The 19,847-nt window shown below is 42.5% G+C and overlaps 1 protein-coding gene across 8 annotated transcripts in view; it reads right to left on the bottom strand.

The window, feature by feature from the left end:
• DLG1 (discs large MAGUK scaffold protein 1) overlaps positions 1–19,847 on the bottom strand; it is a 740,792-nt gene that overhangs the window by 156,810 nt on the left and 564,135 nt on the right. For all 8 annotated transcript variants that reach the window (XM_045030010.1, XM_045030012.1, XM_045030020.1 and 5 more), the window contains one exon: positions 13,566–13,619. In XM_045030010.1, the coding sequence (XP_044885945.1) occupies positions 13,566–13,619 (54 nt within the window). The remainder of the gene's footprint in view (positions 1–13,565; positions 13,620–19,847) is intronic.

Genomic DNA, 19,847 nt, shown 5'->3' with positions numbered 1-19,847 from the left:
TTGGACAAACATGTCACAGATGGTGTAATTTACTTGGTCCTGCTATAGGCAAGGTGCTGGACTTGACTTTTTGAGGTCCCTTCCAGCCCTACATTTCTATGATTCTGCAACCCCCCAGATCCTTGTCTGCAGCACTAACACGGTGTTCTCCATTTGCATTCATTCATCTCCATTTTTCCTTCCTAAGTGTAGTACTTTGTACAGTTCTGTATGGAATTTCATCTTTTCAATTTCAGATCAATTATTAAATGTATCAAGGTCACTTTGAATTCTAATTCTGTCCTTCAAAATGCTCCATCATCCAAGTCATTAATGGAATAATACTGGACTCAGGACAGACACCTATGAGACCTCACTAGATATGACCTGAGAATCTGATAGCGAACCACTGATAACTAATGATATTGATCAGAGGGGTAGCCATGTTAGTCTGGATCTGTAAAAAGATCCAGTAGCTCCTTGTGGTAGGAAAAGTCTCCATCAGCAGGAAGCCACTGGAGTCTTTTCCCACTACCAAACTGTATTAGGAATTTAGGGTAAAAACATGATAGGGATGTTATAATTATCCAAGCACTACAAATCACGACATTCAGAGTTAAGGTTACATTAAATCCAAACATATTAAGATACGTAAATACACAGTAAATGTGCCAAATAACCCAAATTCCACCCTGTAGTGACAAGGGGAAAAAAAAGAGTTTAAAATCTAGTTTCTTTCACTCTAGATATAGAAACACTATTATGAACTAATTACAATTAGATGTTTATTGTATTGTGTTACTACTAGTCTTAATTTTGCATTTCCATACTTTAACACATTTTGACTGTTGCCAGGGATAGCGCTTGAAACACTGGCGCAGCTGAGCAGAGTGTTGGATGAATACTGTGTTCCCAGCTGAATGAGACTGTAGAGAAAGAACAGTTTTGTTTTGTTTGTTTTTTACACCTGAAATCAATAAGCAGAAGAGGAAACAGATACTTATCTTACTGAGCTGAGAACCTTGGCTTCCACATGTAACTGCGATCAGAGAATCTTATGTCTTCAGAGACAGGGCTGTTTGTGGGACATTATTCCAACATAAGGGAGCAATTGCTGATAAAGAGAGATCAAACCTTGGAGAAATGTGTCCAAATAACAAGGGCTGCTAAACTAACCAAGGAAAGGATCAAAACAATAACAGCCACATACTCAAGTCAAAAGAACTTAAAAGGCAGGACAAAGACAGACCAACAGAGAATGCAGGTTTCATAGTAAGAACATAAGAACATAAGAAAGGCCGTACCGGGTCAGACCAAAGGTCCATCTAGCCCAGTATCTGTCTACCGACAGTGGCCAATGCCAGGTGCCCCAGAGGGAGTGAACCTAACAGGCAATGATCAAGTGATCTCTCTCCTGCCATCCATCTCCATCCTCTGACGAACAGAGGCTAGGGACACCATTCTTACCCATCCTGGCTAATAGCCATTTATGGACTTAGCCACCATGAATTTATCCAGACCCCTTTTAAACATCGTTATAGTCCTAGCCTTCACAACCTCCTCAGGTAAGGAGTTCCACAAGTTGACTGTGCGCTGCGTGAAGAAGAACTTCCTTTTATTTGTTTTAAACCTGCTGCCTATTAATTTCATTTGGTGACCCCTAGTTCTTGTATTATGGGAATAAGTAAATAACTTTTCCTTATCCACTTTCTCAACATCACTCATGATTTTATATACCTCTATCATGTCCCCCCTTAGTCCTCTCTTTTCCAAGCTGAAGAGTCCTAGCCTCTTTAATCTTTCCTCATATGGGACCCTCTCTAAACCCCTAATCATTTTAGTTGCCCTTTTCTGAACCTTTTCTAGTGCTAGAATATCTTTTTTGAGGTGAGGAGACCACATCTGTACACAGTTACCGAGATGTGGGCGTACCATGGATTTATATAAGGGCAATAATATATTCTCAGTCTTATTCTCTATCCCCTTTTTAATGATTCCTAACATCCTGTTTGCTTTTTTGACCGCCTCTGCACACTGCGTGGACATCTTCAGAGAACTATCCACGATGACGCCAAGATCTTTTTCCTGATTCGTTGTAGCTAAATTAGCCCCCATCATGTTGTATGTATAGTTGGGGTTATTTTTTCCAATGTGCATTACTTTACATTTATCCACATTAAATTTCATTTGCCATTTTGTTGCCCAATCACTTAGTTTTGTGAGATCTTTTTGAAGTTCTTCACAATCTGCTTTGGTTTTAACTATCTTGAGTAGTTTAGTATCATCTGCAAACTTTGCCACCTCACTGTTTACCCCTTTCTCCAGATCATTTATGAATAAATTGAATAGGATTGGTCCTAGGACTGACCCTTGGGGAACACCACTAGTTACCCCTCTCCATTCTGAGAATTTACCATTTATTCCTACCCTTTGTTCCCTGTCCTTTAAGCAGTTCTCAATCCATGAAAGGACCTTCCCTTTTATCCCATGACAGCTTAATTTACGTAAAAGCCTTTGGTGAGGGATCTTGTCAAAGGCTTTCTGGAAATCTAAGTACACTATGTCCACCGGATCTCCCTTGTCCACATGTTTGTTGACCCCTTCAAAGAACTCTAATAGATTAGTAAGACAAGATTTCCCTTTACAGAAACCATGTTGACTATTGCTCAAGAGTTTATGTTTTTCTATGTGTCTGACAATTTTATTCTTTACTATTGTTTCAACTAATTTGCCCGGTACCGACGTTAGACTTACCAGTCTGTAATCACCCCTAGAGCCCTTTTTAAATATTGGCGTTACATTAGCTAACTTCCAGTCATTGGGTACCGAAGCCGATTTAAAGGACAGGTTACAAACCATAGTTAATAGTTCCGCAACTTCACATTTGAGTTCTTTCAGAACTCTTGGGTGAATGCCATCTGGTCCCGGTGACTTGTTAATGTTGAGTTTATCAATTAATTCCAAAACCTCCTCTAGTGACACTTCAATCTGTGACAGTTCCTCAGATTTGTCACCTACAAAAGCCAGCTCAGGTTTGGGAATCTCCCTACCATCCTCAGCCGTGAAGACTGAAGCAAAGAATCCATTTAGTTTCTCCGCAATGACTTTATCGTCTTTAAGCGCTCCTTTTGTATTTCGATCGTCAAGGGGCCCCACTGGTTGTTTAGCAGGCTTCCTGCTTCTGATGTACTTAAAAAACATTTTGTTATTACCTTTGGAGTTTTTGGCTAGCTGTTCTTCAAACTCCTCTTTGGCTTTTCTTATTACACTCTTGCACTTAAGTTGGCAGTGTTTGTGCTCCTTTCTAGTTGCCTCACTAGGATTTGACTTCCACTTTTTAAAGGAAGTCTTTTTATCTCTCACTGCTTCTTTTACATGGTTGTTAAGCCACGGTGGCTCTTTTTTAGTTCTTTTACTGTTTTTCTTAATTTGGGGTATACATTGAAGTTGGGCCTCTATTATGGTGTCTTTAAAAAGGGCCCATGCAACTTGCAGGGATTTTACTTTAGTCACTGTACCTTTTAACCTTTGTCTAACTAACCCCCTCATTTTTGTATAGTTCCCCCTTTTGAAATTAAATGCCACAGTGTTGGGCTGTTGAGGTGTTCTTCCCACCACAGGGATGTTGAATGCTATTGTATTATGGTCACTATTTCCAAGCGGTCCTGCTATAGTTACCTCTTGGACCAGCTCCTGCACTCCACTCAGGATTAAATCTAGAGTTGCCTCTCCCCTTGTGGGTTCCCGTACCAGCTGCTCCATGAAGCAGTCATTTAAAGTATCGAGAAATTTTATCTCTGCATTTCGTCCTGAAGCGAAATGTTCCCAATCAATATGGGGATAATTGAAATCCCCCACTATTATTGTGTTCTTAATTTTGATAGCCTCTCTACTTTCCCTTAGCATTTCATCGTCACTATTATTGTACTGGTCAGGTGGTCGATAATAGATCCCTAATGTTATATTTTTACTAGAGCATGAAATTTCTATCCATAAGGACTCTATGGAACATGTGGATTCGCTTAAGATTTTTACTTCATTTGAATCTACACTTTCTTTCACATATAGTGCCACTCCTCCCCCTGCACGACCTGTTCTGTCCTTCCGATATATTTTGTACCCCGGAATGATTGTGTCCCATTGATTGCTCTCAGTCCACCAGGTTTCTGTGATGCCTATTATATCTATATCCTCCTTTATCACAAGGCACTCTAGTTCACCCATCTTATTATTTAGACTTCTGGCATTTGTGTACAAGCACTTTAAAAACTTGTCCCCGTTTATTAGCCTGCCTTTTTCTGATGTGCCAGATTATTTTTTATGTGACTGTTTATCATCTGATCCGGCCCTTACATTATACTTTTCAGTCCTCTGCTCCTGACTATAACCTGGAGATTCTCTATCATCAGACTCTCCCCTAAGAGAAGTCTGTGTCCGATCCACACGCTCCTCTGCAGCAGTCGGCTTTCCCCCATCTCCTAGTTTAAAAACTGCTCTACAACCTTTTTAATGTTTAGTGCCAGCAGTCTGGTTCCACTTTGATTTAGCTGGAGCCCATCTCTCCTGTATAGACTCCTCCCAGTCTAGAATGTGTACTGGAAAGTGGCAAAAACACCAGAGAGAAAAATGCCCAGACTATGGGAAAGGTGCAAGGAGGGTGGGAAACCAATCTACTTCATGTCCCGATGCCACAGCTACCCCAGGAAGAAAAAAAACCCAGCAGCTCATGCTGTGACACAAGAAACAGAAACTATCTTCAGTGGAGCATGGTAAATCCGAAGTCTCTCAATGTACACGCACTGCAGAAGGCAACTGTCAGCCATTCAACCTCCATATTTGCAAATATTCTATTAGATCAATGATCAATTTGGCTCCAACTGGACTGTGAAGCAACCTGCAATGTTGTCCAAGGCAGGGCAGTGCAAGCCACAGATTTGATTGTAGGACAAAACGAGAATATTCTCAACATGACAGAGAACAGGACAGATTCTAATCACATAAAAGGTCATATTCCAAGGAGATATATATATTTAAAGGACAAGCTGAAGTTGGAAGTGGCATTCCTATGCGCAACCCATGAAAATATCAAAACACAAAATTGCATTACCCCTTGTGGAGCCATTCAAGAAGGAACTAGCAAACCTGCAAACCAGAAGCATCACTTTCGCCACTGGAACTAGCACAGAGTTCATCAGCAGCTTAGCAGAGGTATAAAAACCTTCATGTAGAAAGGAGGTACAAAAACTGAGAAACTGTATCAGCTGGAGCATGGAAAAGCTCACTGACCCATTAACAACAACCAGGGTGGATTTGATTTAAATCACTAGTCAGGAAGACTCGATTTAATCATAGATTTCTACATAAAAGTGCATTCTCCTCCCTAGTCATCTGACCAAGTTTCCACTTCTTGTAAGCTTCCTTTTTGTGTTTAAGCTCACTGAAGATTTCACTGTCAAGCCAAGCTTGTCGCCTGCCATATTTGCTATTCTTTCTGCACACTGGGATGCACAGACTTAATGGAAGTGAGAAACAAGCTCAGACAAGATTGTAACTTCCTGAAATTAACTTTTAGTCACTAGAAAGCATGTTTTATTTTGCTTGTAACTATACCAGTCTCTCTTATTCTTGCTCAGTATCACCTAAACCTCTATTCTTTGTTAATAAACTTATTCTTGCTGTATTACAAAACCATCTCAGGGCTGTGCATTAAAATGGAGGCTGAGTCCTCAGCTAGCCAAACAGACTGGTGAATACTCTTGTCTCACTGGAGGAAGATAACTTAATTTCTGTGAACGTCCACAGTGAGAGGGACTGAATACTCCAGAGAGATGTCCCTGGTGAACTCAGGAATGGGGGTTCACTGACTGTTACCTGCAAGACTGGGTTTGGACTGACCAAAGAGTCCAAAGAGTTGGCTGGCAAGCCAGACAGGCTGGTGTGTGAGCTAGCTGACACATGGCTTATTAGCAGCAAAACACTCACTTGCTGAGGCAGAGAAGGAACACGGGCTCACAATTCAGGGTACCCCAAAAAAGACATCATCACAGTATCAAGTCAAATGTGTCACAGAATTATATTACATCAGCACTATTACCTTTATCAACTAAACTTGTAATCTCATCAAAAGCATTCCGTTAGTTTGACAGAATCTATTTTTCATAAAACCATAAAACTGATTGGTATTAGTTTTCGTACCCTTGTGATTCTGCATTAATTGATTCCTATATTAGCTGTTCCATTATTCTGTCCAAGATCCAAGTCAGACTGACAGGCCTATGATTGCCTGGGTCGTTCTGTTCACCGTTTTAAAATATTGCCACAACACTAGCTTATTTTACAACATTTTACAGTCCAGAAGGCTCCTTGGTCAGCAGGCAATGATGTGGGCTTCGCTGACGCAGTACAGGCACTGTTGGTACTCACTGCTCACGGAGAAGGAGTGCGGGCATGAAGCACAGTTTTTGAAGCCGATTTGCTGGGGCATAATCCCCAGGAAAGGAGGTCTCCCTAACGGAGGAAGAAGTCTGAAAGCAAACCTAACTAACTAAAACACTACAAGAACAAGAAAAATGACTATCTACAACTATATACACAACAAGAAGGAAGAACAGACAACCAACTCTCTTAGCTAGGCTAAGAACATGGAGGAACAGAGGTTCTAACTCTGGCCATGCGACAGTAAGAGGGAACTGGAGGTGCATCAACCTGCACAGCCTCATATAACCTCGGCTGCAGACACGAGGACAATACACAACTGCTACAGAATTGTTCTGGCTGCAGCGCGTGGCACACATGGACACCCCATACCTGGAATCCATAGAGGGACCATCACCTAAAGAAGGACTTTTGGATACAAGTTATCTGGACCCCTGATTTAAAAATGTCTAACTTTAGAAGCTGCTTTTTAACATCCTCCTGAGTTAATACTGGAAGGTAAAGTGTTTCATCATTGTCATCATCAGACATGACAATATCATCTTTTTTCCCCAAAATACTGAACAGAAATATTTATTGAACAGTTCTGCTATTTGCTTTATATCTATCTACACAGAGATATTTAAATTTATAACTGCCTTCACATTCCCTCTAAGTCAGGTTGTTGTTTATAACCAGTGTCATCTCCTTTCTTCATTGTGGCTTTCTGGGCACCTAGTAACTGGTGTCTTGAGCCTAATACCTTGTATTAGGCCAGGGGTCGGCAGCCTTTCAGAAGTGGTGTGCCGAGTCTTCATTTATTCACTCTAATTTAAGATTTCGTGTGCCGGTAATACATTTTAACATTTTAGAAGGTCATTTTCTATGTCTATAATATATAATTAAACTATTGTTGTATGTAAAGTAAATAAGGTTTTTAAAATGTTTAAGAAGCTTCATTTAAAATTAAATTAAAATACAGAGCCCCCCCAGACCGGTGGCCAGGACCGGGCAGTGTGAGTGCCACTGAAAATCAGCTCGTGTACCGCCTTTGGCACGCGTGCCATAGGTTGCCTACCCCTGTATTAGGATAAAGCATCTTTCAGAAAGACATCGAAATTTGACAGGAAAACCAGGACATACAGAATTAAGTTATCCAACTCACCATGTTCTGGAAGGACATGAGGCACTACTTGGCCAACCATAACTCTGCATTAATGAAGTTTTGGGCACTCAATTTTCTTGTTTTGTTTTTTTTAAATAATTTCTCAGTTTCCCCATATTTCACAGTACAGCCCTCCTCCTCCACTGCTCCTGATTGCTTGGCAACATTTATCTCAGCCACAAAATGCAATGGCTGCGTGTTGGTTCCTTCACTGACTCTAAACCACCTTGTCTTCTCTCTGCTTGCCCAGTACAGTCAGGATCTCCCTCCTCAGCCCTCTTCCCTGGATAGGCAGTCATAAGCATGGGGCCCAGAAGCTGAGAAGACAGGGAGAGGATGACAGGACTACCATGAAGTCAGTGGGGGCATTTTTTGAAGGGAGGGCGTGAGAAGGATTATGCAGAGGTCAAGATCACGGACTTCGGAAACCAGGGTCCAGTCCTTGCTCCAGACTTCTTTTTGTATGACCATGGGCAAGTTCTTTAGTCTCTGTGTCTCAGTTTTTATCCGTAAGATGGAGATAACAGCACATAGCTACCTCCATCCTACAAGGGGGTGCTGTGAGGACAAATCCATTAAAACTGCAAGGTGCTCAGAAGCAACAGTGATGGGGGCCAGACAGATACCTTTCATTGATTGAGGGATGTGGGGGTTTGGGGAGGACAGAACTGAAGCCCTCACTGTACAGCATTGACCCCTCCTTTCAACCCTGCTCTTCCCTGCACTCTTCAAATTACACTCTCTCTCTCTCTCTCTCACACACACACACACACACACACACACACACAATTTCTCCTCACTGCTTTGACCTTCATCTCTCTCCAATTACTCATACTCCCCTACTACTGCTCCAACTTCTTCAACATTCCGTCCACCATGCTCATTGCTCCAAGATCATCCATCCCCAGTTCCACCCTCTTCCTTGCCATTTCATGCCCCTGGTAAACTTGTGGAGATAGGAAGATGGAGGGGCTCTGAGGAATGCATATACCAGCAGAAAGCAGCAGGAGGGTGGTGATGCAGAATCCATACCCTTGAGTCATTCACTTACTGACAGGCTGCCTGAAAACTCTGACTATTAAAAGAGCCCTAGTCTTGCTGCACATCTGCATTTTAATCTGTTTGGGAAAAGTGACTTGTAGATTCAAACTCTCAGTTTAATAACTTAATTTAATAACTAACAACTTAACTTAGCCATTGTAGCAGGGTGGACCCTGCTCCTGCTGTGAAGGGGTTTAAAAAGTGGCCTGGCAGGGCTTGAGAGCAGTGGCTCTCAAGGCTGAGCTGATTGGGGAAGTGGCTGCAGCTGGGGGCCACGCCCCAAACAGAGCAACAGGGCCTTATAAGAAGGCAGGGAAGCCAGAAGACAGACAGTCTCTCTCTGCCTTCAGAGGGAGATAGGCCTGGCTGCTTAGGAGCTAAGTACCTAGGGTGAAGCAGGGCTGGGGAAAGGCTGAGGAGCTGAGGAGCTCTAGCCAGGAAAGCCCCAGGCACAAGGCCAACGGGTACTGGGGGTTGCAGAGGGCAGCCCAGGGGTAGGCCAAAGCAGCAGGTCCAAACCCAACCCTGCCAATGATGAATAGGCTGATACTGCAGTCTGCCCCAGGGTGTGGGGCTAGACAATGACTGACAGTAGCCACTACTGAGGCGAAGTGGGGATAGTAGGGTGGGGGGTTCCCGAGGCAGGGGAAACCCAGAGAGAAAAGGGGTTACTGCTGGGGGCAGCACCCCATGGAAAGGGCACCGGGGTCCAGGACAGGCGGGCCAGAGGACAGGCGGATCACCGGCCTGCAGAGGGCGCTCTGAACGCTGGACTGTGCTAATTCCCGGAGTGACCAGCAGGAGGCGCCGCGGGGGTGAGTCCGACCCGTTTACAGCCATACTCTAGCTAAGATAAATGCTGAGCAAATGAGATAAATTGGTGGATGATTTGAACCATGGTTTAAGCCCCAAGTGTGCACAAAAAAAAAATATTTTAAGAACCAGTTGATTTTTGTAATATGTTTTTTGGGAGGTGGTACCTCAGAAAGCCCTTGCTAAATGACTCCACTGCACTACCAACAGTACCTTGCACAGCCATAAAGCATGGCAAATGTCCAGATGATGCAAGTAACCACATGGAGTTTGAAGCACTTACAATAACTGATCTTTAAACAGAAAAAAATGCTCAACCTTAACTGTAACAGAGCTAATGCTCTGCTATAACAATTCAGAAAATTATTGTATCCATATGGCCAATTCCATTTTGAATCTCATCAAGTTCTTGGCCTCAATAATTTGTGGCAATGTGTTCCACAATCTATGCGCTGTGTGAAAACATATTTCCTGTGCAGTAATCAGTTTTAAATTTGCTACCATTCAATATCTCCATGTTCTTGTGTTATGATATAGGGAGAACATAAGTTCCAGATCTGCCTTCTGTACACTGTTCACTATTTTGTATACTTTTATCTCGTCCTCTCTTATTCATCTCCTTTCAAAGGTAAACAATCCCAGTCTTTCACTCTCTCTTTTATGAGTTTTTTTTAACCAGGCCAGTTAACACTGTTGTTGCCCTTCTCTGAACCCTCTCTAGTTCTGCAATATCCCTTTAAAATGGAGGGCCCAGTACTGCATGCAGTATTACAGATGAGGCCACATTACTGATTTATGTAAAGTCATTAAAATATTCTCCATGTTATTCACCATCCCGTTCCCTGTGCATCCTAAGATCTTGTTAGCTTTCTGGACTGCTACTGCATGGTGAACAGAGGTCTTCATTGAGAAGTCTAAAATGATACCCTGGTTCATTCCTTGAGGTGATACAACTCATTTGGAACATTGTAAGTTGTAGGGAGTAGTTCAAAATTTTCTCCCCAATGGTCATTACTTGGCATTTATTTACACTGAGTTTTATTTGCCATTGTATTGTGCATTCAGCAAGCTTGGTCAGGTATCTGAAGTTCTTCGCAGTGTTCTCTAGTCTTGACTAACAAACACTGTTGTGTCATTAGCAAATTTTGCTACATCACTACTAAATGTCCTTTCCACATCATCAATGAACATATTAAAGAATACTGCGACTTGACACAAAACCTTGTGGCACCCCCATTGTCAACCATTTGTCATTAAGCAAATTGACCCAGCCAATTTTTGATCCATGACATTACTTTTCCTCTTACCCCATGACTTCTTAGTTTCTTTAGTAGCATCTTATAAGGTAGCTTTCCAAAGGCCTTTCAACAGTTTAAGTAAATTATGTCTACCAGTTCTCCTTTTTCCACTACCATACTGACATATTCAACGAATTCTAAGAGAACAGTGAAAGACAAAATTTCCCTTGCAGAAACTGTGCTGGATAGACCCTACCATACTATGATCTTCCAGGTGTTTTATTATTCTTTTTTAAATGATTATTTCAATCAATTGGCCAATTACAGATGTAAGCCTTACTGGTGTGTAATTCCCTAGATCATCCCTAAAGCCTTTTAAACAAAACATTTACAACATTTGTCACCCTCCAATCCTTCGGAAGAGTAGCGGTATTTTATGAGTCTGCATATAATTGCTAGCAGCTCAGTCACTTCATTCTTAAACTCCTTCAGAACCCTTAAGAGTGTACTATCTGGGCCTGATGACCTATTACTTTTTAAATAATCAATTTGTCCAGCATCTCCTCTTCCATTATTCAAAGAATTCAGTTTTAAATAAAAAATTGAGCATAAGAACTCTTCCACTGCATAACCATAAAGCAAAAGACAGACAGAGTCAACAGTAAAGACAGCCAAGCGACTGATGGCAAAGACAGGAAGATTTCCCTACATGGCAGTGTTGGACCACTGCAATACTTCCTCCCAGGAATTAGAGGAGCCCAAGCACAGGCACTGATGGGACAGAGAACCAAGAATGACTTCCCATGAGGATTCTGCTACAGCCCCATAAAGGAATGCTGACAGTACAGAGAAATATTTAAGAGAATGCCAAGTTAGGCAGCCAGCCACACTATAACAAAGGAGCCAAGGACCTGAGACCATTACACACAAGGGAACAAGTCTGTATTCAACCATCAAACTGCTACACAAAGCAAAGGCAACAGTCCAAGCTGCATTGGGACACAGGTCTTATGTTGTAGCTATAGACTCAGGACAACAGTGGAGATTAAACCAATGCCAACTGTAGGGTAGTGGCAAACAGTTGGCACAGATCAGGTCAAGGACAAGACCAGGAGGATATGAACTCACCTTGACCATCAGCTAGCCTGATGTAGGCAAGTCAGAAGCAACAGGGTATATGGACAATAAAGAGGATCAATAGGACACCACCCAAGAGAAAAAAGACAGCAACGGGTCTGAAGCACTGGTATGTATTCTCAATTTTACTTCACTTTAATGTAATTTTAAATTGGAAATTTCCTTGATTTTAAAATGAAAATTTCATGAATGAAGACTAAAAAAGAAGCCCCCCAAAATGTTAATGTAATATTTCTAATGATGTTAAGATATGAGGAAAGAACCTTACTTTTTTTTTTTTTATTTTAATCTTAGGGCCAGATTCACCAGTACACTCTGGCTACTTTGGCCCAGCCTTGAGCAGTAGCGACATACCATCTTAGTAAGAGCACACCTTGCCCTCACTCTTATTAGGAGCAATGAGAGGCAGTAGCCATTTTGAAAAAGGGCACTTTTGCTAAGGGCCACTGTTGCTGTAGTCCTACTGAGAACAAAGGGAGCTGATATCCATTTTGAAAGAGGGCAGTTCTGTGTGGAATGCTCTGTAGAAGAACAGTATTCATCAGCCTATACTGAGAGAAGATTTCAGCTGTGAAAGATAATGGCACAAAACTACCACTAATCTTACAAAATAATTTTCTAAAGTAGCCTGTGCACACGATTTCAATGAGTTAACCACACAGGAAGTATGAAGACTCATTTGGTATTAAGAACATTTAGGAGAACAAAGATCTAGCACCAGGTACTAAATTTCTCGAATGACTGATTTTTAAGTGATTACAACTCAAACTATTCAATGGATTTACTTGTAAATTCTCAGAAAACTCGTTCTGTACTCAAAAAGAGTAAGTACTGTAATTTGAGACTACACTGTATTCTTCATAAACTGTATAACAAAATGGTTAATTCCCTCCTTTAAGTGCAAAACTCAACTCATCTTTAACTATGGAACTGTGAGCAGTGCTCCCACAGCACGTAAAGATGCACTGAAATTAAGACTAATTTTCATCCCCACATATCTACAGTTATTAAATTAATGATTCAGGCAGAACAAATACAATATTAATGCATGCTTTTAGAAAAGTAAAAGTCTGATGAAACAGACTACAAAAACCGCTATCACCATAAAGGTCTAAGGCAGTGGTTCTCAAACTTATTATATTGAGCCCCCCCTTTGTGTCTATAGTCATTTATGCCCCCCCCCCAAGTACATATACCACCACCCACCTCTGAAGGGGGGGGGGGGAATCCCAAGCCCAGGTGGTGGGACTCCGGCTGTCAGCCCCAGGGCAGTGGGGTTCCAGCTGTTCCCTTTATCCCTACCTCCCTGATATGCACGGCCCTTCTGCATGAGCCCCAGCCACACAGAGCTCATGCCTCCCTTGACACATTCCTGTGCCTCCCTTGGGAGGCCCACCCCATAATTTGGGAGATCCACCCCATAATTTGAGAACCGCTGCTCTAAGAGAATCATGTGACATAGCAGTGGTATAGTGGTGAAGAGGTCTATTTATTTCACCTTATGGAAGAGTATGACACAAACAGAAATTCTCAGGCTGTAAATGTTATTTGAGACATATGGCCAGTATTCTATTATCTTTGAACAACCAGCATAAATTTGAGGAACATTAGCTGTACTCTGTAACATATGGGATTCTGCAGGCTACAAGGCAAACACTACCATAGAGTAGGTCATGATACATGCTTTTTCTTTTTAGTGATAGAAGAAAAAGTAAACACTTGTGTATCAATATTTTGTTCTAAATACAGAAAATAGTTGAAAGCAAATATAAGCTTACGTATGCTGGGGTCTCCAAAGCATCTGTATTCACCAGTACAGGAGAAGGATTTGCCTTTAAAGGAAAAATGTAAAAAAATGTAAAAACGTGAGTCAGAGGAAATATTACTAAAAGATTTTAGTAGAGATGAACACAGCAGGGAAATGCACTCTATAGGGGTGTGATTTCTAAAGTACACTATCGTGTTACACAATTGTTCCACGTAAACCCTGCTGGTATGCTTTAACGTGGTGCTGTTTGAAACAGTACTGTGTTAAAGTGCACTAGGGAACCTTTAGTGCACACCAGTAGGGTAAATAAACTAGGACCAATAAATGAGCAACACAGTCTGCTCCTCTGACAACCCTAGTTTATTAATGTAAAGTAATAAAAAGGACAGGTTAAAATTTGAACATTTAAAAATCTATTCTCCACTTAATCTACATGAGACTAGCATACATAAAGTTACTTTACGTTAATAAACTAGAGTTGTCAGATGAGTTTTAATTTATGTTGGAAAGAAAGAACAAATTAGCCTTAAAGTTTAACCAAGTGTTCTTACATTTTACACAGAACCTGCAACTTTGTTATTATTAAGACTAGATATTCTGTAGTATCAGTTAAAATAATTAGAACTTTTCCCAGTAGATGAGATTTCTACAGCACTGTAAGCTAATATGGAGATGATTAAACATTTTCCATCACTAAGAAAGTGAAGAAACGCCAGTTAAATTGCAGCAAAAGGGGTAGAGGGTTTTTATAAAAGCTGAAGTTGTTGCTGCCAATTTTAATTCAGTTTTTCTTATATAACATACTCATGGTTAAGATTTCCTTCTTAAGTTCCCTTTAGAATAGGGATGTTAAATTTGTTTCTAATTAGAGAAGGAAGGGGCTATGTTATAATTATATATTATACTAAGAGAGTTAGAGCTATATATTATCTTTGTATAGAGATCATAAGAACATAAAAACGGCCATACTGGGTCAGAAAAAAGCTCCATCTAGCCCATTATCCTGTCTTCCAACAGTGGCCAATGCCAAGTGCCCCAGAGGGAATGGAACAGAACAGGTAATCATCAAGTGATCCATCTCCTGTCGCCCATTCCCAGCTTCTGGCAAACAGAGGCTCGGGACACCATCCCTGCCCATCCTGGCTAATAGCCATTGATGTACCTATCCTCCATGAACTTATCTAATTCTTTTTAGAACCCTGTTATAGTCTTGGCCTTCACAACTGTGATTAATGTGTATAAGCCTTGTCAAGTAGTGTCCGGCTAAGTACAGTTAGGCCTCAAACTACCAGAAGTTGTAAGAAGCAAGTACAGTAGAATCCTGCAAGCATAAGCATAATCTATCTAGGAAGCTTTATAGACTAAGAAGGAAACTCTGTAAAGGCAGATACAGACTTGTGGTTACTATGCTCTGCAACCAAATACCTCTTTAAGCTGACTCGAGCATTTTTGAGTCTAACAAATTGACCACAATTAGCCACATAGAGAAGAGATGAGCAGAGCACAAGTGCACAGTTCATAAGTTCAAAACAACCACAAATGCCACCCTAGAATATTTGGCCACCTTGATTGGGCGACCTGTTTTGAAACACGGCCAGCGAATACAGTGTACATAAGATGCAGAGGGTGTGTGTGTGTGTGTGTGTGTGTGTGTGTGTGTGTGTGTGTGTGTGTGTGTGTGTACACGTAGTACACCTAAAAGAAGTCATTCTTTGTCAGGCTCACATACATGCTTCACTATCTGTGCCTGGCCAGTGCAGGAAATGGTCAACTGAAGGTAGTATCTTTGGAAGAATGCAGGGTAAGATTTTTGAACTGAAAAGGTCTGATTATGCTTGAGCTGGTTAATCTTAAATCTGTATTAATACTATAGTTTAAGTATATTAGTAAATTGTTTAAGTTGTTTAAAAATAGTAGTAGTCAATAGTTAATCAATATATAGTAACTGTATATGTTTTGTGCCTTGCTCGAACCGGGTACAGCGTTGGTGAAGTTAGTAGTTTATAAATCATAGTGGCTTTACAAGTCGCTGTGCCCGTCTTCAGAATAAATTACCATCAAGTTTATCATAAAAGTCAATAAAAGTTTATAAGTTGCTAGATAACGTTATAGGTAGGTTAACGTTAGTAAAATATAGTTAATCAATGTATTAGTATTGTATGTAGAATTGTATTTGTTGGGAGTGGTTACAGTAAATGTGAAGTTGCTAAGCAATCAAAAATAGTAGCGTTGCAAGTTCTTGTGATTATTTTCAATATTATTTGTCTTTTATATGTTGACTTATAGGAATAGGTAGTAAATGCATAATATTATTTGTACTTGTGCTTGCCTCCAGTATAACTTGCCATTTGTATTAATCCTCACTCAGTGCTGGTCTTTAATTCTGTTTTTCTTACTCTGTCTGTGTTGCCTTTATAGTCGTAAGTCATTAAAAGCCTTTCTTGAGGAATAATTAGCTATTTAGTTTCTCTTTTGCGGACACTACTCAACCTCATTACATCTGTGCTGGGTGGTGGGAAGTAGAGATCACCCAGAGCCCCACTAGGGCCCTAACACGAGCCCTCCTAGGGCTCTGACGTGTGCCTCCTCCTTCCATTATCTCCACAACAACATCCTCTAGAAAGGAGTTCCACAGATTGACTGTGTGCATTGTGTGAAAAAAATACTTCCTTTTGTTTGTTTTAAACCTGATGCCTATTAATTTCATATGGTGACCTCTAGCTCTTGTGTTATGAGAGGGAGTAAATAACACTTCCTTATTTACTTTCTCCACACCAGTCATGATTATATAGATCTCTATCATAAGAGGAGGTTACTCACCTTGTGCAGTAACTGACGTTCTTCGAGATGAGTGTCCCTGTGGGTGCTCCACTTTAGGTGTCGGTGCGCCCCTGCGCTCTTGATCGGAGATTTTTGCAGCAGTACTCCTACCGGCCATGCATGCTCAGAGCCTGCCCCCCTCTCACTCTGAGTATAGCTCTAGTGAGCATGCGCGGCCGTTTCCCTCAGTTCCTTCTCTACACTGGAGGCTACCCCAACTCCGAAGTAGAGGGGAGGAGGGAAGGGTAGTGGAGCACCCACAGGGACACTCATCTCGAAGAACATCAGTTACTGCACAAGGTGAGTAACCTCTTCGAGAGAGATGTCCCTGTGGGTGCTCCACTTTAGGTGACTTCGAAGCAGTGTATCTCAAGGAGGTAGGGACTTCGGATCTGGCAGAAATGCCGTGGTTAATACTGCCCTGCCTAATCGAGTGTCATAGAGAGGACCCTGAACAAGGGCATAGTGTTTGACAAATGTGTGCTCAGAGGACCAAGTGGCATATCAGTCAATGACACTTTACGTAGGAAGGCTACAGAGGTATATACAGATCTAGTGTAATGAGTTCTGATGCATGCTGGTGGTGTAACCTTCTTTATCTGGTAGCAGTCTCGTATGCAATCAGAGATCCTGTTTGACAGTCTCTGGAGGGTGATAGGCATGCCCTTGGAGCGCTCCGCGATGGAGGCAAAGAGCCTAGGAGAGTTTCTGAAGGGTTTGGTTCTGTCCAAATAGAATGATAAGGCTCTGCGTACATCCAGTGTATGCACTGTGGTTTCGAAAGAGTTTGCATGTGGTTCTGGGAAAAAAGTTGGTAGATGTATTGGCTCATTGACGTGGAAAGAAGTGTGAACTTTGGGAAGAAATTTTGGGTGCAAGCGTAAAGTCACTTTGTCCCTGAAGAAGATCGTATATGGTGGATCTGCCATGAGGGCTGCTATTTCTCCTGCACGTCTGGTGGAGGTAATTGCCACCAAAAAAGCTGTTTTCATCGAGAGGTGCAAGAGGGAGCAAGTGGCTAGTGGTTCAAAGGGTTGATGTGTTAAACAGGACAATACTAGGTGAAGATCCCATGGAGGGACAGGTGCCTTAATGTCTGGATATAAGGTTTGGAGTCCCTTGAGGAAACGCTTGGTTATGGGATGAGCAAAGACTGAGGTATTGTCAACTGTAGCATGAAAAGTTGTGATGGCAGCTAAATGGACTCTGACAGAGCCGAAGGAAAGGCTGGATTGCTTGATGGTCAATAGGTAGTCGAGTATAGAGGGAAGGGGTGCCGAGGTAGGAGACAATTGTCTAGTTGAACACCATTCTGAGAATCGTTTCCACTTCCGGAGATAAGTGGTACGGGTGGATTGTGTTCTGCTGTGTAGGAGCACTCTCTGAACTTGGTCAGAACATTCTAGTTCTTGTTGTGAGAACCATGGAGATACCAGGCCTTGAGATGAAGCATGGACAGGTTCGGGTGAAGCAGCTGGCCGTGTTGTTGTGTTAAAAGGTTCGGGATGAGAGGCAGGGAGATCGGTGGTCGAATTGACATTCTGGTTAGGAAAGGGAACCATGGCTGTCTCGGCCATGAAGGTGCGATCAGAATCACCCTGGCGCCATCCGTTTGTATTTTTATGAGGACCCTGTTGAGCAACGGTATTGGGGGAAATACATAGAGTAAGTCCCGGTTCCACTGGATCATGAGTGCGTCTCCGAGGGAGTGTTTGCCCAGCCCCGCCCTGGAACAAAAATTGGGGCATTTCTTGTTCTTCTCGGTTGCAAAGAGATCTATGGTTGGGAGACCCCAAGTGCGAAATATGTTGTAAATGATTCCCTGGTCTATCTCCCATTCGTGGTCCGAAGGAAAACGTCTGCTTAACTCGTCGGTGGTGGTGTTCATCACCCCTGGGAGATAAGCAGCTGATATGTGGATGTGGTTCGCAAGGCACCAGTTCCAGAGTTTTATGGCCTCTGAGCAAAGAGAGTGGGAGCAAGCCACTCCTTGTCTGTTTACGTAGAACATGCAGGCAATATTGTCTGTCATTATGCGTACATGCTGATTTTTGATCAGTGGTAGGAAGTGGCGGCATGCATTGCATATAGCTCGAAGTTCTAGAACATTTATGTGCAGGGAGGTCTCGGCAAGAGATCATAACCCGTGCACTGTTTGGTGAGAGATGTGGGCTCCCCAGCCGGTAAGAGACGCATCGGTCGCCATTATTAGAGTTGGGGAAGTCTGGAGAAAGGGGACTCCAGAGCAGAGGTTGTAGGGGATCGTCCACCAAAGAAGAGAGTCCTTGACTCGGTAGGGCAGGGCCAGTTGTTTGTTTAGTGAGTGCACATTGGGTTTGTAAACCGTGGCCAGCCAAGCTTGGAAGCACCTCATGTAGAGACGTGCATTCTGGACCACGAAGGTGCACGAGGCCATGTGCCCTAGTAGTTGGAGGCAGTCTCTGACATTGACCCGAGGACTGTTGCCAAGTCTCGTAGCCAGCAGTTTTATGGTATTGAAACGGTCGGGTGGGAGAGATGCCAGCCTGGTTGTGGAGTCGAGACTCGCTCCTATAAACTCCAGGTGTTGGGTCGGATTTAATGTGGATTTGCTTCTGTTTATTTGCAGGCCCAAGGATTGGAAGTAATCGATGGTGAGTTGTGTGAAGCGGAGGGCGTCGTCGAACGTGGAGGCCTTCAGGAGGCAATCGTCGAGGTAAGGAAATATTATGACCCCTTTTTTCCTGAGGTAGGCAATAGCTACCGCAAGGAGCTTGGAGAAAACTCGGGGAGCAGTAGAAAGGCCGAAGGGCAGAACTCTGTATTGGTAATTTGTTGATCCAAGGGTAAAACGCAGGAAGCGTCTGTGAGCCGGGTGAATAGAGACGTGAAAATAAGCATCTTGTAGGTCAAGGGCTGAAAACCAATCGTCCTGTTCCAGGGCTGGAATTATAGTGGTGAGAGTAACCATCTTGAACTTTTGCTTCTTGATAAACTTGTTGAGCCGCCTGAGGTCGAGGATCGGTCGCCATCCTCCAGTTTTCTTTTCTGTTAAAAAATAATGGGAGTAGAACCCTCTTCCCTTGTGGCAGTCTGGCATGAGTTCGATAACCCCCAGGTAGAGGAGATGATGTACTTCCTGCTGGAGGTGTAGCTCGTGAGAGGGATCCCTGAAGAGGGACGGGGAAGGGGGATGGGTGGGAGGGAAGGAGAGGAAAGGGATAGAGTACCAAGTTGTGATGAGCTCTAAAACCCACTTGTCAGTGGTAATATTCTGCCATTGGTGTAAAAATGGCTGTAGGCGGTGTCCAAAGATGGTTGTAAGTGGTGTAGACACTGAAGTTGGGGCGATGTTTACAAGACCCTCGACCAAAGATTCAAATCTGCTTATTAGTGGGAGGTGGCTGGGGCATCCTGGAAGAATTGGGGCGACGTCTCTGGTATCTGGATCTCTGGCGTTGGTGTTGATCCTGAGATCTTGGGAACTGCTGAT

The sequence above is a fragment of the Mauremys mutica genome, chromosome 9 (genome assembly GCF_020497125.1).
Source record: "Mauremys mutica isolate MM-2020 ecotype Southern chromosome 9, ASM2049712v1, whole genome shotgun sequence".
NCBI classification, from domain to species: Eukaryota; Metazoa; Chordata; order Testudines; family Geoemydidae; genus Mauremys; species Mauremys mutica.
This window is presented reverse-complemented; position numbering and strand designations above follow the sequence as displayed.